This window comes from Carlito syrichta, unplaced genomic scaffold (genome assembly GCF_000164805.1).
Source record: "Carlito syrichta isolate Samal-C Ts95f unplaced genomic scaffold, Tarsius_syrichta-2.0.1 Scaffold312719, whole genome shotgun sequence".
Lineage (NCBI taxonomy): Eukaryota > Metazoa > Chordata > Mammalia > Primates > Tarsiidae > Carlito > Carlito syrichta.
In genome coordinates, this window is record NW_007256815.1 from 1,061,816 (window position 1) to 1,085,661 (window position 23,846).

Below are 23,846 nucleotides of genomic sequence, written 5' to 3' on the forward strand. Positions count from 1 at the left end.
GCCTAAGAACCATGTTTTATAGTTTCTTTGATCGGATACTCTTCCACCTACCATCTAGGCCTGAATGTGGAAGGCTGGTGAGGAGAAGGATGGCAGGAAATGCTTAGATATTTTTCCCTCACTATCGTCTTCCATGGAATGTTTTCAAGAGCCTCTCAAGCCCCATTCATCTGGTTTAGCTCACGTCAGCCTGGGGAACATAGTACTACTTGATTCAGGATTACCATTTGTAGTGATGTTGATATCCTTTTCTTAATAAATTTGTAGATAAAAATTAAACAGGGACATAGTAGCTATTTAAGAAAGGAAGTAAGTGAACCATGTTGGGTCAGATAATTTTCTTTAGATTGGTTATCTGCGAAGTCCTTACTCCTTTGAGTTGTGCGTGCTTCTTAAGCCTCTTATCTCATCTCCTCCTGATTTAACTCTGTCTGATCCTTGGAACTCTCTTCCCTAGGAATTAGTGTGTAAAGTCTCTCCATACTTGTAATACACAACTAAAAATGAAATTTCCCACTCCAGGGGCATGAAGCAAAGAGCTGGGGTAAAGTTTTGCTGATTGGTAGAAATACCAAACTTAAATGGTCTGGGTAGGACCGGCACTCCTAAAGCTGTCAGCAGAGAAAGGCCCTCTGTGTTAGTCTGTTGAAGTTTGGCATTTCTCTAAAATTGAGTCTCATCCCATGGGGAAGGTCTTCTGGGGGCTTTACATTCCTTGTTACTAATGTTTCTGGATATGACCTCCTCCTTCCTACTTCGTTTCAATTTCCCAGAAGACTAGTCTCTCCTGTCTGAGCCATGGCCTTCTGTGCACTGAGCTAAGTGGCCATTCCTCCACAAAAACTCCTAAGAGAAGTCATTCTTCCTCCCAAAGACCTCCAGAAGATATTCTGGCCCTCTGCTGACTGTGCCCAAGAAATCACCACCTCAAGGCCTGTCTGAGAATGCTGTGCTCTCTATTGGTCACCTTTTCTGCTACAATGAAGAAAGGAGAGTTCCCCTCCTACCACTCTTCTGCCCTGTTTGTTTCGCTGTGACCCCCTTAAAAGTCTTTTCTGTGCTACTAGCTTGGCCCTAGGCCTTTTATGAATAACCGAGTTTTACAACCATGAACTTCCTAAGTAGGCAGTGTCCAACTTTTTTGCTCTTCAGGGACCTGAGTCTGCATCTTTCCCTCTGGCAGGTCTATTTGATATAGTAATCTAGTGCGTTGGGGAAGGGCAGCCAGGCAGGCTGTGGAGTCTGCAATGCAGAGGGCTTGGGAGGTTTAAATACTCTCTGCTACCACTACTGGGATGTTATTCAGAAGAGAGGGGACCTCATACTGTGACCTGACCCAGGACCTTCCCTGGAAGAGAGCTCAGCCCAGGTGTGTGTGTGTGTGTGTGTTTGTACGTGTGAGAGTGTGTACATGCATGTGCTTTTATGCGCCAAGGTGTAAAATGACTGTTATCTGGTTGTGTTACTCAGGGTGGGCTGGGGACTCACCAGAAGAATCCCCCTAGCCTGCCCAAGACAGGTTTTTTTTTCTTGTACCCTCTTCAGAGAGGTCAGGGGTAAAGGGTCCAGGTGGGTTGAGGGGGTTGCAATGGATAACCACTAAGGCCATACTACTGCCTGGAGGAGTGGGGGATGATGAGGTGGCCCCAGGGACCTGGCACCTGGCTTTGGTTTTCTGTCTTCTTTCCTGAGGCCTGAGACCCGCACCTGGTTTTGAGGAGCATCCGTAGCTGGGTTATCCAGCTGCTGGTGTGATCACGGGCTTCCCTCCTCTCTCAATAGGGCAGGTGCTCCTGCCCCAGAGACTGGGCAACTGGCTGTTTCTATGACGTATTTATTTTTACCTGTGTTTCATGTCACTTTTTTAAAGAAGCAAACAGAACAATTGTAAGTCAGTATAACTGCCTATCAGTTTTCTTTATTTCTCTTTTTGTAAAATAAAATTTAAACTCAAGAAAGCAGCATTGTTTGATCAAGAGATTGTCTGAATAGCTGTTTGGCTTGTGGTGAAAGGATATAAAACTTGGAATAAATGCTCTGAGATAGCACTTGAGGGGTGAGATAGGTGGGAACAGAGAGAAGACTGCTGTTAGGCTCTTTGTTGTAGCAGGATTCACTAGGCTTTTTCTGCTTTTGCTCACCTGGAGTAGAATGCATTTCCAGGCTCTAGGAGGAACAAAAAAGCTGACTTAGGGTGGTTTAAGGCTAGCTGGTTCGCAGCCATGGCAAGTCCTACAGGGGAAGCCCAGACTAGACTGTGATGGCTGGGGATTGAGCCCAGCACCTATAGAGGATGAGAGATGGTGTGTCAGATTGGCAGGTGGCAGTGTTTGCAGAGTATTCTTATACCACATGTGTGTTCTCTAGTTGTCATCTGAGTTAGGGGATCTAGCCACTGGAATATAGAGAGCAAACAAGGGCTTTGGAATGTGAGGGGTTGGGGGAAAAGAAGGGACAGTCCACTCTAGCTCCCTAAGTTTAATTTCTTTAAGGGGTGGAGCCTTGGGGAAACAGTCCCTGGGAATTTACAAGGGAGGATGGAGAATTAAAGAGCCTCTATGGGGATTCCTGGGACAGGGGAGGGCAAGAGGAGACACGGGCCAAGTCTGGCTTATGATAGGAGAATACATGCTGTTAGGAGACAGGATTGGGAATGGAGGGTGGGTGGGGCTGATGACTTAGGTGAGAGGGTCTCCTCAGAACTGTTACAAGGACGGGGCTGGAGGGTGATTAGGGAGGGTGTGGTGAAGAAAGAACCTTGCAAACTAGGCTACTGCCTTCTGGTGGCCAACTGTGGCCTTGCAGGGGTCCTGCCAAAGGTAGTGCTTGGCACTGTTGGAAGCAGCCTGAAATGAAGCCTGGCAGGCTGATGGCCTGCAGTCCCATTCACTGGCAGACTCTCCTTCCACAACAGAGGTGCTGAAGTTCCTGAAACTCATGCTGAACTCTGATGTTTTAGCAGAAAGAACAAAATGAGGAATGAACAGCCATATAATGACATCCTGGGAGAAGCTCATCAACTTCTGAGAAGCAGAGAACTGACTGTGTAACCTTGCAGGCACAGACTGTCTCTGAACCAGTGCCACAGCTCCTTCTTGTGTCACAAGAAATGCTTCCAAGTGTATAGCCCACCTGCTGGGGGCACCCGAGAGTTTGATCATGTGACTGATGTTCACGGGTAAAACAGAACTGCTGCAACCTGCATTGGCTCAGCCTTGAGTGCCTGTGAGGGGCCAGCTGCCCATTCTACCAGTCTGCCCAGAAGTCTGGGACAGGTTTGGCTCCAAGGACGAGGTTCAATCTTTCCTAACTGTAGAAGGAAGAATGTGAAGCAGAGGGAAGAGAAGCTGGGATTATGACTGCTTCCGTGTGCCCAGCCTGCCCTTTGCAATTCACAAGAAGATGAACCACCCCATAACTGCTGACTTTTTCTTCCACCACTTTCCTGGCATCCCCATCAGAGCAATCTCCTTTCCAAACATCAGTCATTGTCAGGAGACCAAGATGGCTCTTCATCCAGCATAGTTGTCACTTTCCCCACCTTCCACCAAAAGTCTGGGATTTTCAGGAGGGCAGGGTTTTATCTTTGGGTCCCTACCAGAATGCTTTGTAGTCTGTAGGTCTTCAGAAGTAAGTGCTCAGCTGGGTGCGGGTGGCTCATGCCTGTAAGTCCAGTACTTTGGAAGGCAGAGGCGAGAGGATTGGCTGAGCCCACGGGTTCGAGACCAACCTGGGCAACATGGTGAGACCTCCTCTCTACAATAAATAAATAAAAATTAACGGGGTGTGGCGGCACACGCCCGTAGTCCCAGCTACATGGAAGACTTGAGACGGGAGGATCGCCTGCGCCCAGCAAGTGGAGCTGGTGGTGGCTGTGAGCGTGCAACTGCCCCCTTAGCATGGGCGACAGAGTGAGACTCCAACTCAAAAAAAAAGGAAAAAGAAATAAGTGCTTTAGATTTAACTGATCACCAGGGAGCTTACACTTGACTTGGGAGTTACTTAAATTATCGCTAAACCAGAAGACTAGACCAGTCTCCCTCAGCCACATTCAGGGCACTGAGGGAGGAGCCTGGAAAGGGGCATTTTCCCGGAATGTGAACTCCAGGAGGGCAAAGCCTTGGTTTTATTCACTCAGTATCCCCGGCTCCTAGAACCGTCCTGGCAGGGAAAGATACTCAATAAACGTTGGATGAATCACCATTGGGCTGACGGAAGGGGCGTGGGTGGGTGGGTGGAGGCGGGAAGCAGACATTTGCACTGTCCAGAGGTTGGACCTACCAGCTTCTTCCTTGATCTCAAGATTGGGCTTCAGCTTCCTCAGCTATACCTTACTTCGTTCCCGGGTCTGTTGCGAAGCCTCAGTGAGAGAAAGTGGCAGGACTAAGGGTGGTACAGATGCCAGAGCCTGATTCTACTGTGCTGCGCCTCCCTAACCTGTACGCACGCCCAGCGGCCCCAGCTTCCTGGACCCCAGACTGGCCCTCTACTGCGGGCCACTGGGCAGACTTCCCTTCCCGCGCCTGCGGCCGGGTAGTCTTTGTGGTGCTCCTGCCAACCTGTAGCTCTGGGATGTTGCTAAGTCACCTCAGCAACCGCATAGTTAGAAGGGAAGGTACGCGGTGAGTTCCGCCCAGCTAGCTCCGGGGGATTGGCGCAAGCCCGTTGCCAAGGAGACGGGGTGGGGCAGGCCTCCGCCCTCCGGGTCCCGCGCGCACGCGCCCACGGCCACGTCCCGCCGCGAGAGGGGGCGGAGCGAGCGTGCGCGGCGGGCGCGCGCGACGCCCCACGACCTAACCCGGAGCCGCCTGCGCGGATCGGCGTCCGCTGCGGGCGGCTGCTGAGGTGAGGGCCGGCCTAGAGGAGAGGCATCGCCGCCGGGGCGTGGGCCTGGGGACCCCGTCCGCCCTGGCGCGCTCTCAGATCTCCCCGCGTCTCCTCGGTGACCCCTGCAGCCCAGGCCGCTCTTTGCAGTTTGTCTCGCCCACAGCTGGTCTCGGCCGAGTCCGAGGGCCTGGACTCGACCTTGGGCCAGTCCCTACGGTCCTGGGCTGTCCCCTGCCTCAGCCGCTGGAGCAGGGCACGCCCCCGGGCAGTGGAACGGGGGGGAGGGGCGGACAGGCAGGAGTAGCGTTTTAACCCCGCCCCGTTTCCCACCGCCGCGCCTCCCAGCTCGAGCTGCAAACTTTAACGTCCCTTGAGTCCCGGAGGTGCGTGGGGCTCCTTGAGGTCTTGGACGAAAAGAAGGGCGCTGAATAAACAGGCGAGGCTCGGGGTGAGCAGAGGCTGAAATCCGAGAGTGGGCGGCGGCGCTCCTCTACCCCGCGCCGGCCCCTCCCGGTCGCGATCTTCCCGCTCCCCGTTAGCGCCGAAGTTTAGCGGTGGCGGGGTCCCTTTAAGGGCCCCGCCTTCCGCTGCGGCGCACGTGAGCGGCTCCGGGAAGCCGGGGAGGGGCAGCCCGCCGGAACGCTCGCCTGCTCCCGGCCGGAGGCGTCCATCCCGGGCCCCTGACTGGAGGGGAAACCGAGGCCCGAGAGGCACGGCCTGCTCCAGGTCAGCGGCAGCGGCTGTCTCGGCGCCGGGGGTGGTGCCCGGATCCCTCCGGAAAGAGGGAATGAGCAGGGCCCTAGCGAGGAGCCCTGAGGTTGTGAGACCGGGCTTGGCTTCTGATTTCTCCCAAGGGGTTTAAGAAAGGGGGGTGGAAGGTGCTTGTAGAGGCCCCGGTGGGCTTTCCCTGAAAAGGGAGTAGTCGGGGCATGGTGCCCGGCTCAGTGATTGTTTCCTGGACTGGAGTGACTTCCTTTCAGCTCCCAGCACTGGAGCGCTTGTTCCCTGCCACACTGGATGCCACGAGTTGCTAAAAGTGAGCCTGGCATTTCAGGTGAGCTTCACAGCTCTTCTCTTTCCTTTTCTCTTGGGTATGGGGGAAATTCATATTGCCTTTCCTCCTCCCCGTGTTGACCAAAGGTCTGGGGCCCACAGGTGCATTTTTCCCTCTTTCCGAGCGGTTTGGGAGATGAGAAGAAAAGAAAGGTGGGCACTGAGTTCCCTTGAGGGGATAGAAAGTGCAAGAAAGACGATAGGTCAGAGTGAGGGCTTGTCAACCCCAAGGCAAGTGGTGGCCTAGTGCTGAGAGTTTTTCAACCTTGGGTTTAGAGAGGTCTAATGTGGATTAAATGCTGGGGCCTTTCTGGAAGTCAGCCAACAGGGAGGAGAGAAAAAAGGAAAATGGGGTCTGGAGTCAGACTGTTTGGATTCCTGTTGCCTGCGTTTTGGTCCAGGTGACTCTGTTTAATATCTGTGTGACCTTGGGCAAGTCTCTTAACCTCCAGTCACTTGTATCCTGATTTATACCTGCCTTGTTGGATTGTTTTGAGGATTAATAAGGTAGCCGTGTTTCAACATTTACACAAGGCCTGGCACATAGTAAGTTGTTCAGTGAAATATTTATCATCATTATCATAAAAGAAAACAGGAATGAAACTAACTGGAGACAAGATGAGTAGGACAGGAGAGATACTGATGGTAGGAGCACAGGTGGGTGAGAAGACCAGTGGGGGGCACCTCAGTGTCCTGACAACAAAGTTTGTGCCTTTGTGAAGCAAACACTGTGTGCTCATTGACTCCAAAGACAAATTTTTAGCATAAAATGTTAACACCCCAAATCCACAGGGAACAAATAATTCCATAGGGCTAAGCTTTTCACAAGGCTGCAGCATTGGCTTTTTAGCTCCAAAACCTTTAAAATTTTAAATATTAATTTAAAATAATTGGAGTACAAATGTTTTCCCAGTGGTTTGCATGTTTCCTTTCTTCTCTAAACAGTCTTCTCTAGGCAACTCAGGTCAAGCCTTCTATGTAAAAAGGTTAGGCCTCTGGCTCCAAGCTCCCTGGTGGTCTACGCGGTCTACCTTGAATCGCTCACACACTGGCCTCTGTTGTGTTCCTGGACCTGCTCTTGTATAGCTCCTGTTCCCCCTTTGGGTAACTGTTACTTCTTCCTTTTGTGTGTCTTTGCTTTGAGCAACCTTTTCCTCTTCTTACTGTTTCTAATCTTCCGTGGACTGGAAAAGTGGGATAAGTTTTGTTAACATTGGTGATTCAAGTCTGGGAAGCTTAGTGCTGGACTTTGTTCTGGCTGCCTAGACTGTTTTGCTCTGGTCTTTTGTCTGGTTCTGGATGGGTGAGCTTGCTGGATAGAAAGGTCCCAGCAGGCCAGATGTACTTAACAAAGGAGAGTTTCCTATGAAATTCTCTTCCTGAGGCACATTTTCCATGGGGGTTTTGTTCCTCATAGTTTCCTTGTTTGTTAAGAAGTGTTTGCTGTCCTCCCTGTGGCAGTAGTTCATGAGGCTTGGGAGACTGGGCTGGCAGTGTGGCTCAACTGTGGGAAGGAAGACACAGTGTAAGAGAAAGACAGGCTGGCTGGTGTCTGGCCCCTCTCAGGGTAGGCTGATCAGGGCAGGAGTCCCTGGCTGACTCACTCCTATGCCCCTCTATGACTCAGTTTCCCCAGGTGTAACAGGCAGAACTGCTCAGCTTCAACGACTGTGATTAAGAAATAAAGAGGCTTGTGGCTTCAGTCATCCTTTGTAGCTCCCTTCTAGGTCACTGTATGTGTAAACACCTGTGGCCCCTCCCCCTCCTGGGTCAGAGTACCCAAGGCAGGGCTGAGGTTGGGCCAGAACTGGTTGGCGGGCAGGTGGGCACATTGGTCAGAGCAGGCTTTCAGCCTCCTCTCCCTTCTGTCTCCTTTGCAGCTGCCTTGGGGTGCGGTGTGGGGGGCCCAAAGTCATGTCGGACCTTCTGCTACTGGGCCTGATTGGGGGCCTGACTCTGTTACTGCTGCTGACGCTGCTGGCCTTTGCCGGGTACTCAGGGCTGCTAGCTGGGGTGTCAGTGAGTGCCGGCTCACCCCCCATCCGCAACGTCACTGTGGCCTACAAGTTCCACATGGGGTCCTATGGCGAGACTGGGCGGCTTTTCACCGAGAGCTGCAGCGTCTCCCCCAACCTCCGCTCCATCGCTGTCTACTATGACAACCCCCACGTGGTAAGGAGACTCCATGGGGTTCTGCCTCATGGATGGACCTGGGCCAGGGCTTGTTGGGGGAGGGCAGTTTTGGTTTCTGAGAAAAGGGTGGAAAAATCTTTGAACTGACTCTGCAGACCCTTTCCCTGTGAACTTGAAGCCCCTTTTGTATTAGCCTGGTTTTCTGTTCGGTCATCTGTTTGTCGACTTTCTATTTGCCCAGGTCTGGTTCCCCTTGCTCATGGCTACTCATGGATTTATGAAGCTAGTGGACCATATTACTGTGAGTCTCTAGCTTTTGCCAGAACTTTGGTCCCCTGCCTCTACTTCCTGCCATTCCTCCTTCCATTTACATTTGGGACCAGCACTCTAAGATTAGTCCATTCAGATTCTGCCTACTCTCTGGGGTTACATCTTCTTGTTTCTGTTCTTTCCCTCTCTCACCTCTCCAGCTGTGGCAGTAGGGCTGAGAGGGCAGCCCCCAGGGTTACAGTCTCACCTCTTAAGCCATTCTGATGCTCCCCCCCCATCCAGTGTTACAGTGTTTCCTTAGACCTCCAGCTGCCTGGTTAAAAGAGGGCCTAGGGGCTAGTGGAGCCAGATGAGCTGCTTAGAATTTCTAAGATACTGGGCCAGAGACTAACCCAGCATTACTAGCACCCTGTGGGCGTCTGGTTGTGCATACAGCCTATGGTGAGTCAGGGCTTGCCAATGTAGCCTCCTGCCATGCTATGGGGTGATGCTGCCCACAGCTGGATGGGCTGGGAGCTTTGCCAAGGGTTCTTCAGCCTCCAATACCAAGCCATGTTAAACCAAACATTTGGAATTCTCAGCTCTAATTTCCTTGCCTAGAGAGCTCAAGTGAACAAGTCTTACAGCCAACCCAATGTCTGCTGACCAGGCTTTACTGGGACACTCAGTTGAAACAGGGTGTGCTGATTCCTTCTTTGTGCCAAGTTTTGCTCTAAATCTGCACTCAGGAGATGAATCAGACCTGGCCCTGCCCTCAGGAAGCTCTGTGTGGTTGCCACGTCAAGCCCCACAGAAGTGGTTCTCTAACTAGCACTGTGCTTGATGTCCACAGAACTTCGAACTGTGGACTTGGGGAAGATGCCACAAGTCTTCCAGGTAGGCTCAGAGAAGAGGTGGATTTTAGCTGGACTTTCACACATGAATAGACTTTTGCTCTGTTCTGAAAGAGCCACTTGGCTAAGGAAACTATGAGGAAACAGGACCTGGAGACATGGGATAACAGGAGAAGTGTGGCCAGTGGACATGTGGTGGGTGGAGAATGGTGGAAGAGTTTGCTAGGCCAGGTAGTAGGGAGGCACAGCAGGTTGAGAGGAAAGGTGTAGTATAATTTGCCACCTTTATTTTGGGAAGCTAACTGAAGGTCAAGTGGAGGAAGGATGGAGATGAGGCAGGGAAGCCATCAGAGAGATTGGGCTGGGCCAGGTTAGAAGTGATATGGGCTGGTTGAGGGGTGAGTAGACATTGTTAGAAGTTTTGCAGTCACATGGTCTGGAGGTGTCACAAACTGCAGTGATGAGCACTGGGTCCTGAGTGGGATGAGGCAGGCAGTGGACTGTGGGACTAGACTAGATGCCTGACCCCACTCCTACAAAGGTCTGTTGTGTGAGCTCGTGTCCCTCTTTCCATACCTGGCCCAAGCGAAGCCTTCTGCAAGGTCCCAGTGGGAAGGAGGAGAGTCCTTGTAGCTACCTCTTCTCTTATTGGCATGTCTACCTGTTCTAGAATTAACATGTTGCCCCTTGGGTTGGGAGTGCTAATTCCTAGATTGGAAAGGGCCAAGGCAGCAGGGTACCCTGTGGTCAGTGCTAGAGATTGGTCCAGGGAAGAGTCAGTGCTAGAGATTGGTCCAGGGAAGAACCTTCCATGGGGTACTCTTCCCATGGTCATCTGACTTAACCACTGCCTTCAGGCAGACCATCATGCTGCTTTCCAAGAGATGTGGTGAACCCCACAGAGTAGGCTCTGGGAGTCTAAGGTTGGCTAGGCATAGTCTGACTTGGGTGCCAATCTGGGAGACTGTGGCTTGAGAGCAGAGCTTTGAGGCTAGTAGTCCTGCGTTCTGATTTTGTCTTGTGTGATCTTAGGCATATCACATAACCTTTCTGAGCCTCTGTTTCCTCATCTTCAGAGTAGTGGTAAAATACCTGCTTCATAGATAGGCTGACAAGGGTTAAGGAAATTATATATGTGAGACATTCACCCCTGCAGCTAGCCCTCAACAGATACTTAATAACATAAAAAGGTGGAAAAAACACTCATATGAACATGTGCTGAGAGATCAAGCAAGTAGACTTAGACCCTTAGCCGAGCTGTGGACATCTGGTCAGCCCAGAGGATAAATGATCAGGTCAAGGTGGCCCCTACGATCCTGCCCTTCCCAGTCCTGAGTTACTCCAGAAGACACCTGTGTTCCCATTCAGAGCTAGGTCACACTCTGGCACCTGGGATGGCTCAGGGACACTCAGGCCCCTACCTACTCTGGGAGCTGAGCAGTGCATTCTCTGCCTGGCAGCGATTGCAATAGGTTTAGGGAACTATGAACCCCCAGGCTTCGGAAGCTCATGATTTTCACAGACTGTTTGGTCTGTAAGGACCTGAGGTCTCCAGGTCCTCACTGCTGTTATGGAAGGGAAAACTGAGATTTAGGTAGCAGAAGTGAGGTACTGATGTCACACTTTTTTGGTTTTATTCAACAAATATTTGAACTCCTGATCTGTGCCAGGCTCTATACTGGGTACTGGGGTACCTTGAGAACCAAGTAGCCCAGCCCTCACGATCTCTCAGAGTATCAGATGGGAACCTAGGCGAGAGGCCGCATCTTGGTCCTAGGGTAGGCTGAGAACCCAAACCTTCTGCTTCCTAGATTGCCTCTACCAACATTATGCAGCATGAGGCCTTGCATGTTCTGTCCTCAGAGAAAAACAGGGTATAGGCTGACTTGTTGAGTGTTCCATCCCCATTGCTTCCTTCCCATCCCAGCACAACAGGGCCAAGATCTGCTTCTCTGTGAGTGTGGGGAGGAAATGGGTCTGTTTCAGGCCCTGTAAGTGGAGCAGTGAGTAACCAGGTTAGAGGTGCCACCTGGATTTGAATGCTGCCCCTAGCCATGCCACTTCATGGCCTCAGCTGGATAGGGGGATGGCTGGCCTCTGAGAAAGGACCAGGGAGGCCCTACCTGGTCTGGGTGTGAACCCAGGAAGTGGCACAAGAAAAGGTACTACTACCACCAAGGCAGGACAGTGGCTATTTCTACGGACCCTTTCATAGCTCAAGCAGCATCTAATATGCTTCAGCCCTTTGTCCTGGAGTCCTGTTTGGAAATAGGCTATAAGGTCTGAGTGAGTGCTTCCTGTGAGGCAGGAGGAAGGATTTAATCCCCCATCCTTGAAGGTCTTGGCATAGATGGGGGTCAGGAAGGGAGGAAGGAGTTTGTCTGGAAGTAGACAGACTAGCAGTTACTCATAGGTGCTCTCCCCATCCTTTGGGCCTAGTATTCATGAAGTGCAGGCTGTTTCTTCATGGTACCTTCAGAGACAAGGGTCAGGTGTAGGTGGATATCAGTCACAGATCTGCCCTTCCTCTCCACAACACACACTGGTCCACACTGCCCTTTCATAGCTGGGAAGGGTCTTGGCTAGAAAAACTGCTCTGTTCTCATCCCTGCTTCTGAGGTTGGTGCTGGGGTTTTGAAAAGTTACTTTAGCCTTCCCTCTGGGCCTGGCCCCTCTGGGAACCTTCAGGGTTGGGGAAGGAAGAAGCTGGGAGGATCCTGAGCACCTCACTTGATCCTGGCTAGCTCTGGCCTGTGGACCAGGCTACCCCTGCCTCCTGCTGCACTCTCTGCCACCACCACCTCTCCTACTGCGTTTGGGGCTTAAGCAATTTGCCTGCTTGCCGCAGTGGGGAGGCTGGCTGAAATAAGAGGGGTGTGGCTTCACAGTTCGGTTTACCTGACTGAGATAGGCTGTATTTTCAGCATATGTCCACTATCTTGGCCCTAGGGATGGTGTGGATGGGGGAATTGATGGCATTTTGAGTTCTGCCTTTAGTAGAACTCAACTGAAGTTCCCTTTTTTCCTTAATCCAATGAAAGTCAAGGCCTAAAGCCACCAAGTCTGCAGGGACTGAGGCTAGTGAGATTTTTCACTTAGGCCTGTGCCTTACTCTCTTTCCCCTCAGTGTGTGTGTGGATGATGCCCTCCCTGGAGGTACTTAGGTTAAATAGAACCTGGGAAGGGGTGAGGGAGTAGGATTTCCCAGGATTGACCTCAACAAGGGCAGTGAGAATGCAGGCTGGGCTGATGTTTCCAGGCTGGCCCAGGCTATCTCCTACCCAATTACTCCATGATTATTTTCTGCCAGGTGAAGTGCAGGCTTTTGCTCTGTAGAGATTAATTGTGTGGGACAGGTCTAGAAAGGTGAGCCCCTCTCTACCCACTAGAACTGCTGTTGAGGTAAAATGAGATATGAGGAGAGGACTTTGGATTTGCCATTCTGGGTTTGAAGTGAGGCTTCACTGCTTACCTGCATGTGACTCTGAGTAAGTCATTTGGCCTCTCTGAGTCTGTCTCCTCATCTGTCAAATGGGGATAAAAGAATCCCTACCTCAGAGAGTTTTTGCTTTTTTGAGGACAAGTGATAAGGAAAAGTCCCAATACCCAGCTAATAGATACATGGCACAGTTGATATCCAACTGCCTGAGGGCCTTGTGCCCCTGGGACTTTGTACTTTTAGGAACCCTACCTGCCTCTGGCCTAGTTTCAGCCTTCTGCAGGTTGCCTGGGCCATGTGAGGAGATGCAGACCAGCCATTATGCAGCCCATTCCTAATTAGGGTCTACTTCTCAGACTCCCAGGTGGCCCTGGGTTGTGTGGCACAGCTCCTGGAGCTGGTCTGCTTGAGTTCAAATCTTGACGCTAACACTGCCTTGCTTTGTGATCTTTGCCGAGTGGCTTGGTTCTCTGGGCCTCAGGAATAGGGTTGATAACAGCACCTACCGCACAAGGCTGTTTGGATTTAATGACTTATATGTGGAAGGCAGCGACTGGGGCAAGTGGAGAGTGTTTTGTCATACACTAGCTTATTAGGGTTATGCTTAGGAGAAGACAGTTTCTGAAAGACTTCTTAGTGGGAACTCTCAACCTCTGAACCCACCTTTGAGAGTTGGCATCTTGCTGACTCCTCTCTTCCCCCCAGGACTGAAGTATGCGTCCTATCCTCTGGCCTGGCTGTCTACATCAGCCCCTCTCCAGACTGGTGCCTGCCCCAGTGTGCCTTTGGGTACCAGCTGGTCAGGGAAGTTGGACACATGGGGCTTGGTGTGTTGACCCTGTAGCACCCAGGAGGGTAAATGAGGCCCAGTGTCCAACCTTTATGTCAGGTGCAGCTGCTTTGTTCCCGTGCAAGTACAAGTGCAAGTGGAGGGCACTGTCTCTACTTTCCCCCTTACTTTGGGCAGCTGTGGGTTGGGTGGGTTGGCATGGGAGGAATAAGGGCAGTTCCTGTCAGGTTGTGGGCCTGAAGTTGTTCATTTCTTCTGAACCCAGTGAGTGACTGGGTTTGGTCTGGTCCAGCTGACACCATTTTTCTTTCTTGGATCCTGGAAGATATTAATCTTTCCAGGACCCAGACCCATTGAAGTCTTGGCTAGGCAGGGACCCTGAGGTGGCTCTCTTCGCTATAGCCTCACACAAGAGAATCTGCAGACAACCTTGAAACCTCACTGGAAGGAGCAGTGGGACCAGTTCATACCTGGTGTTTTTAAGTTCCAAGCATACTTCCCTCTTTTCACATTGCTGGAACTCAGAAGGAGATGTGCTGGGGCCTAGCACGTCTCTCTTTTTTCCTCGTAGTCCTGCTTTGAGAACAGATCCTGAGTGGGCTTGCCTTTACCCAAAGTGGTGGTGAGTCTAGTCACTGACCTGTCCCACTGGTGTGCATCCTTGCTGGTGCTAGTTCTGATCCAGCTGTTGTTCTGGGCACAGATACCTAGAGAAATGGCTGATAGGAAAGGAAAGAGAGCAGGCAGGTGGAGCTGGGAGGCCCAGGCCTATATCCCAGGGATAGGCCCAAATAAAGACATTGCATTAAACCAAGGTAGATGGGATCTCTTGCCATCAGGACCTACTTTCTGAGGCCTTGACAACCTTAGTAGGCCATTCCCCAGGAGATGGGCCTGGGCTTTCCTGGGAGGCCTGGAAAGCATTTTCCTGCTATTGAACCAGGCTTGCCATTCCCTGGATTATTTTAGGACCTGTCCCATCTCCTTGCTGGTGTCTGATTCAACTGTTCCTTGGCTCCAGCTTTGTGTGGGCTGCTTAGCAGGTGGTGGCTTGCTGAGGGACCTCCTAGGCTGCCCCTTAGCCATTGGCCAGGGCAGAGGAGAGAGCAGAAAGTGTTCTCACCTGTAGAATTAGGGGGTTCCTTAGGCAGGAAGGGAGCCACTGTGCCCCATACACCTCCAGGATCCTCGAAACTTTACTAACAGCCTCTCTCCACCATGCCAAGGGCTACTCCCTTTCTCCAGGTAGAGGGAAAGGAGGTTTGCACACAGTGCGGGGCTTGTGTATGCATGCATGTACTGTCACTGAGCATACCCCAAAAACTTCCTTTTTTTTTTTTTTTTGATTGGAGTCTCACTTCATTGCCCAGGCTGGAGTGCAGTGGTACACAGGCTCACGACCACCCCAGCGTCGACTTGCTGGACTCCGGCGATCATTCCTCCTCAGCCTTCCAAGTAGCCGGAACTACAGGCATGCGCTACCATGCCCGATTTTTTCTTTTTTTTTCATTTATTGTAGAGACGAGGTCTTGCCAAGTTGCCCGGGCTGGTCTCCAACCCGCGGGCTTAGGCAATCCACTCACCTCAGCCCAAGAACTTCCTGTGTGCATAGAATCCTCGACCTTTATGCCTAGAGGCCTGGATTGGTGGGGAGGAACGGGGAGGTCTGCTCCCTTGCTAGGTATTTGGGATCAGAGAGAAAAGGCTGCTTGGGCAGGGAGCAACAGAAGGCTTTGAGGGGGAGGGTTAAGTTGAATCTTGCAGAATGGACAGGAGTTTCCCAGGCAGAAGGGACTCTGGAATAGGGTGAAGAAGGACATTTCAAGCAGAGGAAGTAGCTTACGCAGAGACAGGAAGCGTGGGAGGACATGGCATGTTTGGGGAGCTGCAAATAGTTCCATGTGGGCGTGTGTGGAGGTGTGGCAGGCAAGGAGGCTGGCAAGGCGGCTGGGCCAGAGCTTGGATCTGTCCCTCCCTCTGCTACGTAGATACTCAGTGGGTGCCTGCCCATCTGGACTCTGGCCTCTGCTAGGGCCTGAGGTTGCAGAATGAGAATGCAGGGTGAGTGTGTAGATAGATCTGAAAGACAGCCTTGCATGCTGGGCCTGGGAGTTCAGTTTCATCTTTTTTTTTTTTGAGTTGGAGTCACTCTGTCGCCCAGACTGAAGTGCAGTGGCACACTCACGACAACCCCAGTGTTGACCTGCTGGGCTCCGGCAATCCTTCTGCCTCAGCCTTCCAAGTAGCTGGAACTACAGGTGTGTGCTACCACGTCTGGCTAATTTTTGATTTATTGTAGAGATGAGGGCTCGCCGAGTTGCCCAGGTGGGTCTTGAACCTGTGGGCTCAGGCAATCCACTCGCCTTGGCCTCCCAAAGTACTGGTATTACAGGTTGAGCCACTGAACCTGGCCCCAGTTTCATCTTAAAGGTGAATTGCATACCCCAAGAATTTTCTTTCTTTTTTTTTTTGAGTTGGAGTCTTACTCTGTCACCCAAGCTGGAGTTCAGTGAGAGGGTCTAAGCAGGATGGCCACATGTGTTCTGGTTCTTTTTGGGGACTAAAGAGGATGTTGAGCTGGGAGTCCTATGAGGGCTGCTGAAGTGATCCTAGGAAAGACCCTGGGTGGACCAGGGATAGAGAGGAGAGGAGAGATCAAGTGACCTTCCATCCATATTGGATGTTTCTTTTGCACAGCATAAGATACTAGCTAGGGTCTGGGACATGAAGATAGACTTTTTGGCAGGCACTGTGCCTTGGTTTGTCAGTAGGAGGCCTTAGTTCCTGACTTTCTGGGAATTCTCAAGTCTTGGCGTGTCAGTGAGGCAGTTCCACCATCTAGAGACTAGAGGTGGTACTGCAGTGATTTCCTATGCCTGTGCCTGGCCAGGGTGGGAGGAGTTTCAGGCCAAGAAAAGTGACTCTACTACAAGGTAGACTTGATGTGGGCAAGTGAGTTTACAGCAAAATATTGGGAAGGAGGTATTGGGGGAGAAGAGAATGCTACCAAGCCAAATGCCAAAGGGTTCTAAAAGAGGGCATTTGAACGGGAGAGAAGATGCATATTCAGAAGTTTGAGTAGCTGGGCATTCTTGACCAAGGAACAGTTGTTGGGATTACCATAGCTACTCATAACCAACAGCGGTTATGTAAAAATTGCTGAGTACTGGACCATGACTAAGCCCTTGTGAAGTATCTCATTTAATACGACAGTTTTCTCAGCCTGTAATCCCAGCACCTTGGGAAACCGAGGCAAGTGGATTGCCTGAGCCCATGGGTTCGAGACCAACCTGGGCAACTTGGCGAGACCTCGTCTCTACAATAAATAAAAAAAATTAGCTGAGCGTGGTAGCGCACACCTGTAGTTCCAGCTACTTGGAAGGCTGAGGTGGAAGGATAGCTGGAACCCAGCAGGTTGGCGCTGAGATAGCTGTGAGCATGCCACTGCACTCAAGCCTGGGCAATGGAGTGAGACTCCAACTAAAAAAAAAAAAATGACAGTTTTTATAAGTAGACATCAGGGAACTGGGGCTCCAAGAAGTCAAGGGACTTGTCCAGGATCACGTGACTCAGGATTCATACCTTGGCCTGCCTATCTCCAGCTGTAGTTCTAACTACTGCACCATATTGCCTACCACCAAAGTGCTGAGCCAGGCTTAAAGTCATAGGATTCAGGGGGCAACAAGGGGCCAGAGCCACAGAGATCTGGGGGTGATCCCTAGAGCCTGCTCAGAGTTGAGAGCCTGGAGTAAGTGCTCAAGTTCCAGGCATAGTGTGACTCCAAGACAGGGTTGAGTTGACCAGAGTAGAGGAGGCAGATTAGGGCTGAGAAGCCCTGACAGGGTTTAAGAAAGGATCTAATGGGAGGGTATAAGTAATAATGACTTTACAATACTGGGAAGTTGGGCTGGATATAGGAGTAAGTAGAGGCAGAGGGAATGGCTTGTTTAAATTTAGGAGTCAGTAGGCCCTGGGTAGGGGGAGAAAGGAGCCTTCAGATCAAGCAAAACCCAGAACTGAGGGCACAAAATCTGTGCTGTCTGCTGGATTCAGGAGCACAAACCCCTAGAAGCCCAGCCTAAGGACTGGTATAGACTTAGGCTTCTAGATAGCTGACATGGGAAACAGGTAGCAGGAGGTAAGGCAGACCAGGTCCCCCGATTCCAGGAAGATAAATGATTGCTGGGCCTTTCAGCCTTGGGGCAGTCCTTGGAGGCTCACATAAGAGTCCCTCATGGCTGGGGTTTCTGGGAGCCAGGGGAAAGAGGTCATGTAGCAAGGGCAGAGACCACATCTGATCCTTTACCATGACCTCTGGGTCTCTGGCAAAGGCCATGGCATGTTTGTTGGAGGAATAGATGAAGGAATGGATGAGAGTCCTGTAGCAGGATGCCATAGGCAGGGGCCACAGATGGGTTCTAACAGGAAAATAGCCAGCTCTGCCGTGGTATCTGGGGCTACATGGTCTGTCAGAGTCGATGGTTCTGCCAGGCTTGAGCTGGAACAGACCCATAAGGCAGGAGCTCTGAGGGCTTTCTTCCTTTGCCCAACTCTGACACCCCTGCTTTGCTTCCCCAGATGCCCCCTGAGAAGTGTCGTTGTGCCGTGGGCAGCATCCTAAGTGAAGGTGAGGAATCGCCCTCCCCTGAACTCATCCATCTCTACCAGAAATTTGGCTTCAAGGTGTTCTCCTTCCCGGCACCTAGCCATGTGGTGACAGCCACCTTCCCGTACACCACCACATTGTCCATCTGGCTAGCTACCCGCCGTGTCCATCCTGCCTTGGACACCTACATCAAGGTGAGGCACAGACCTGGGGTGTATGTGTGGGATTGTCAGGTCTGTGTGGGAGCTGGGAAAACTGCCTAAGATGGGAGGAAGAGGCGGTTTGGGGAGAACAGTACCCTGGGACCCTCATGGAGCAGGTGCCTATGAAGCTAGAAAGGTGGGCAGAGGTTGTTGGCATCTCTTGCACTTGTCCAAGATTTTGTGGGGCTAGAGCATCTCCAAAGGGCATGGAGAGCTTGTTCAGAAACTTGGCCTGGTCAATTTGTCTCTGGCTTTGACCAAAGACATCCTTAGTGCTCAACCTGCACTCCTGGCTTAGATGGATAGACAGGTCCACTGTGTTCCCATCCTGCTGGAGACCCGCAAAGCAAGGATATGAGGCTCCTAGTGGTTAGGCAGGCCCCAGGTACCCATGTGTTGCCCTATTTGATCTCAATGCAGCAGAAGGTTACTATAGTGCTCAAACCTGGAAAGTAGCACAGTTGGAGCCATGTCTATACAACGTGGGCTGTTCCATTTCTGGGTTGGATGGGACTGGATTGTGGGTCATGAGCTGGTGGAGGTGCTTAGTAGGCTTTCGTAAATCCCAGTGTGAGTAATCGCAGCTTGGGCTGGGCCAGTGACTGTGGAGATGCAGACAAGTGTGGAAATCTGCCATCTGTTTGAGGGTAGCACTAAATGGACTTTGGGTGGATTGGCTGTTAGGGGACAAGGTGAGGGATCACAGAGGGCTCTGCTTTCCTTTGTCCTGGGCAGGTAGAGAGTATGTAGTGATGCCTTTCACTGGGATGTAGGGAACTGAGGGAGGCCCTGGTTTTGGGGGAAGCCAGCTCTGTGAGCTGTGTCCATGGAGCTGCCTGAGAGACATCTGAGTGGAGGGTTGGAGTTGTCAGTGGTGTGTGCGGTATGGATTTCAGAAAGGGCTGAGCTGGTGGATGTTTTTGGAGACATCAGCTTGTTAGCAGTGTTTGACCTGGGAGGCTGCCCTGAGCCTCCAAGCCTCCGTGGGGCCAGGAAGCAATGGACAACCTGTGGCAGCAAAGGCTATGCAGAGAGCATGGCTGTTGTGGCTGGGATAGTGGAACAGGACAAGCGAATCAGCAAGAGTGGGAGCTTGGCACACTTAGAGGAGCCTTGTGACTTTGTTCTCTAGAGCAGCTTGGGGGAAGGGATAGAGCTCAGTCAGGTTCTGGATAAGGGGGTGCAAAAGTCTAGGGAATGAATAAATGAGACCCTGGGTTACCAGCTGTGGCCTTGGTGGTCAAGGACAGGTTGAAGAAGCAGAGGTGAAAAGACCTGGAAAAAGGAGGGCTGTTGTGGTGGTAGGGTGGGCGCATAGGGAGGATAGAGGTGTTTCCTCTGTGAGCTAGAGGGTGCTAGCCAGAAGGGGTACTGGGGAGGTTGTGCTTGCCAGGGTTAGGGTTGGACTGGAGAGTGCAGGGTTGCTGACCTTGAAGGCAGGAGGAGAGAAGCAGTGCCCTAAGCACGCTCAGCATGCCACCTTAGGGAGATCCTTCCCCGTTTCACTCATGGAATGGCTTGTGTGTGGTATTTCCAGTCCTGTTTGTGCCATCCTCAACCTCAAGGACTAACCTAGAGGAGAGCCCCCTGGGAAGAGACTTCTGGGTTCCAGACCTCAGAATAGGGCTTATGGCATGTGGTGTGGTGGCGAGCATCTCAGCCACCAAAGCCTTTTCCTGGCTTCAGGGGTTTATTTTTAGACACCTTTGTCCAAATTTCCCGGCCCCTGACAGCTTCACAAGTTGCCTGGTTTTGACGTCACCTCTTTGATGAAAGCCCTTCCTCCTTCCTCCCCCTCCCGTGGGAGTCTGTCAGCTGTGCTCTGGGCTCAATTCTTCTGGAGTGGGGGTTGGGATGAGGAAGCTAGGGTTACAGGGGGAGAGCAAAGGGCTTCTGCCAGAGGTGTCTGTGAGATATGCTTATGTGGGCTTGGCCACAAGCTAGGAGAATGAGATCGGGCTGCCTACAGAAGAGGCATGGCCCAAGTTTCTTGACTTGTTTTGGTGGCAGGGTATGGGGCTCACTTCTACCCCTGTGTTTAGCTGACCTTGCACCCTGGGGAACAAAATAGGGAGAGTTGAGAAAGGGGCTGACTGTTTGCTGATCACTGCCTGTGGGGGACAGGAGATGGCCCTGTGTCTCTCTTAGACCAGAAGACAATGAGGAGAGTATAACCCTTCTACCCCTGCCTTCTTCCCCACTGCCTTGGGGTCAGAGAAGAGGGGTTGCTAATGAGACTGGGTACTTCTGACTCTCTCAGCCCCGACAGCTGGCTGCCTTTAACTGTGTGTGTGTGTGTGTGTGTGTGTGTGTGTGTGTGTGTGTGTCCATGTCCATGTCCATGTGTGCACATGCGCACACCCTTTTCTCTCTGAGTCTGAGACTGCTGTGATGCTGTGAAGGTTCTTCAAATGGAGTGACAGCAGCCATCATTTCAGGAGGATGAGGGAGGCCAGGACCCCTATTGCTAGGAAGAAGGAAGAGAGGGCTTGGCAGGCTCACCTTCCTCCCCACAGGATGGGGTGAAGGGCAGGGGTGAATGAGTCTTAGAGAGCTTTGGGTGGGGGAGGTAGAGAGCAGCTGCTCTCTTAGCAGTTGCAGAGTTGCAGATATGCCTGAGCTTGGGGCAGGATTGGTCTCATGGGACAGAGGGACCTGAGGATCACTGTGAGGGGCCCCAAAAGAAGCATTTGTGAGGCTTCTCTGGGGATTCTGGAATGAATGGCTGCATCTCAGCTTTGTGGTCTTCATGGCAGCCTTTGGCTCTCTGACCAGCCTTCTCCAGTCTTGCAGTATGGCAAAATGCTATAGGGGCTGGAACTCTGCCTTTGTCCACATAAAATATGGGGACCCCCTAGGCTGAGCTCTCTGGGACAGGTGTGTATGTGAGGAATCTCGGTACTGTGTGACTATTACTGTATATGGAAGATACCCAATTTTGTCAGGCTACTCCATTAGAGTACAAGGGCTGGCCACCAGGGCTGGAGGAGACCCCTCCTTAAGTCTCAGCTAGGAGCTGTTTTCTGGCATCTGCAGTAGGAAACTGAGTGCTTGAAATTATAAGGCTGCAGAGGAGATGAGGCCCAGCTGTGAACCCAGAGCAAAGGACAATGGCCCCCAAATTATCTACAGTCTTGGGGCACATGAAGCAGACCAGGACTTAATAACAGTCCTGGGGATCCCATGTGTTGGATTGTGTGTGAAAGGTCCCAGCACAGTTGACTCATGTGTGTCTGTAGCAATTGGGGGGTGTCATTGAGAGTGTCAGTCTGGTCTAGCCAAGCTCCCCTATACCTGATATCCTTCCCAGCATGGTCCAGAATTCTTTCCATAAACTCCCTTCCCCAGGGACTCTTTTTTCTGGGAGTTTTCAGAGGAGAATCCTTATAAAATGACTTGAGCATCTTCTCCCAAGTTTAGGGAGATGCAGGGCATTGTTCATTTTGGTGACTGGTTGGCTGGGGAGTGCAGGCAGGCTCTGGAAGTCAGACACTAGCTCTTCCTCCATCGAATTGGAGAAAAGGGGACTGGGAGGTGGGTTGCCAGGAGGATATAGTGAGCCTGTGAGGGGAACCTTGGTGACAGAATTCTGGGACAGCTGGGTTGACTGGAGTTGTCCAGCTAGGGACTTAAAGGGGGCAGGGACCCTGGACCATAGTTCTTAGGCTGCTGTGGGGTAGGAGCATGGGGGCTGTGCTGAGATGAGCCCAGGTTGGCAACCTGAGGTAGGGACTGTACTCAGACCCTTTTCTGCTTCAACTGAAGTAGTTCTGCCTATGTAAACTAGATGACATTCTGAGCTTTTGCTTGGAAGAGGGCTTCTGAGGTTCAACTAGCTTGAAAACCTCATCCTAAGAGAGGTGCACCACTGGGAAGATGCCCCCTCCAGCCCCAGCCAACTGATGTCTGTTCCAGATCCTGAGGATGCTGTGGCAGCTGCAGTGTGAGTGGAGCTGTGATGCACCAGTGTCCAGCCCTTGTGCATAGGGTGGGGATTCCCAGAAGAGGCATTTGTTTCTGGGAGAGTGTAACTCTTACTGGAAGCTGGACCTGGAGAGGGTCCTGGGAAGCTGCAAGATGGAGATCTCTGGGGCGGTAGGTGTTAGTGACTGAACTGTCAAGTGGTAGGTGATAGCATGGCAGTGCCATGGGTAGCCACCTTGGAACTGAGGACTAGGGACCCCAGCGGGGTGCCTGCAGAAGTGGGTTGGCCTATGAGTTTTGGGCTGGGAGGAAGCTTGCAGCAGCCGATCAGAGCCTGGGTTCTGTCCAGTTGCCTCAGAACCTCCTGTGTTTGTTTCTTCTTAGCCTGCCTCAGTGAACCTCAGGGAGTAGGTGGATCTGAGTCCATGCTGGGGCCAAGACACCAGTGGGGAGCAACGGGGGCATGGCAGGGAGAATCCCATGTAATGAATCCCCAACAAGAATGTGAAATCTGTGGTCATTTCCTTTTCCCTGTCACCTTTGCTGAGATAACATGGGAGAGTTCCAAACTTTATTTTTAACAGGGGAGGCCCTCTTGGCTTTTCAGCTTAAGCACTTATTCAGCAGTTATTTACCGAGCCCTCTTTTGTGTGGTCTTGTTCTGTGCATGAGGGAACCAGCTAGAAGGCAGTCAGTCATAGGGTCCTAATCAAAGCCAGCACCCTCATTATTTTACAGATGGGGAGACTGAGGCCTAGGGAAGGGAGGTTACCCAAGGTTAAGGGAGGAAGCAGTGACTGAGTTCAGACTGGGCTTAGGATTGTTTGGTTTTGGTTTTTTTTTTTTTAGTCAGAGTCTTACTCTGTTGCCAGACTGGGATGCAGTGGCTCACTCACGGCCACCTTAGCCTCGACTGCTGAATTCAGGCAATCCTTCCAGTTCAGCCTTCCAAGTAGCTAGAACTACATTCATGCATGACCACGCTGGCTAATTTTTTGATTTATTGTAGAGATGAGGTTTCGCCAAGTTGCCTGGGCTGGTCTCGACCCTGTGAGCTCAGGCAATCCTCTCACCTCAGCCTCCCAAAGTGCTAGGATTATAGGCATGAGCCACTGTGCCTGCCCCGTTTTGATGGCTGCATGCCATTTGCCACTCTGTCCCATGCATGAGTGGGGCTGGGAACAAGAGACTGAGGGCTTATTATCTATTTGTGATCAACTTGGTGTGGTGCCCCATGGTGGACCTGGATGCTGCACAATCACCCAACACCCTCTTTCTCCAGCCCTGGTAGTCAGAGTTGGGGCTGAAACTGCAGGTCTGGAAGACTGTTGGAACCGAGGCAAAGGACAAGAAGAGCCTGTCTGCTCACTTGTGCAGCAGGCACTCATTGAAGCAGGCTTTGGCAACTGTTCCAGGCACAAGAAGCAGCTGCTGCAGACGCCTTATTGGACCTCATGTCCACACCCTCAATGAGGCAGAGGTAGCTCCATTTCCAGGCTTCCCTCACTGGGTCTCCAGGGCTGGCTCACCTGTAGGTGCTGGCACCTGCTAATAGACCTGCTCTGGCACAGGGAGAAAGGCATTTTCAGCAGCAACAGAATCTGTGGCTGAGTGGTAAGCCTCCAGCACTCTTTCCTTGCCCATCTCCCCCAGTCACATAGCTTAGCCATGCCTGGAAGTGGGAAGGGAAGGGGAGGAATAGATTCACCGGGAAAAGCAAAACAACCTTTGTGAGGTGGTAGCATTTGGGCTGGGCCTGAAAGGATGA

The 23,846-nt window shown here is 51.7% G+C and overlaps 1 protein-coding gene across 6 annotated transcripts in view; it reads left to right on the forward strand.

The window, feature by feature from the left end:
- Positions 1-23,846, forward strand: part of RAD54L2 (RAD54 like 2 (S. cerevisiae)) — a 147,289-nt gene that overhangs the window by 111,745 nt on the left and 11,698 nt on the right. Inside the window, exons 1-4 of one of the 6 annotated variants that reach the window (XM_021718548.1) lie at positions 4,733-4,851; positions 5,794-5,881; positions 7,761-8,052; positions 17,924-18,145. In XM_021718548.1, the coding sequence (XP_021574223.1) occupies positions 7,795-8,052; positions 17,924-18,145 (480 nt within the window). In that variant the 5' untranslated portion in view covers positions 4,733-4,851; positions 5,794-5,881; positions 7,761-7,794. Of the gene's footprint in view, positions 1-4,732; positions 4,889-5,612; positions 5,882-7,760; positions 8,053-17,923; positions 18,146-23,846 lie in introns of those variants that run through there. The other 5 variants (XM_021718547.1, XM_021718549.1, XM_008070001.1 and 2 more) reach the window with 5 other exon arrangements.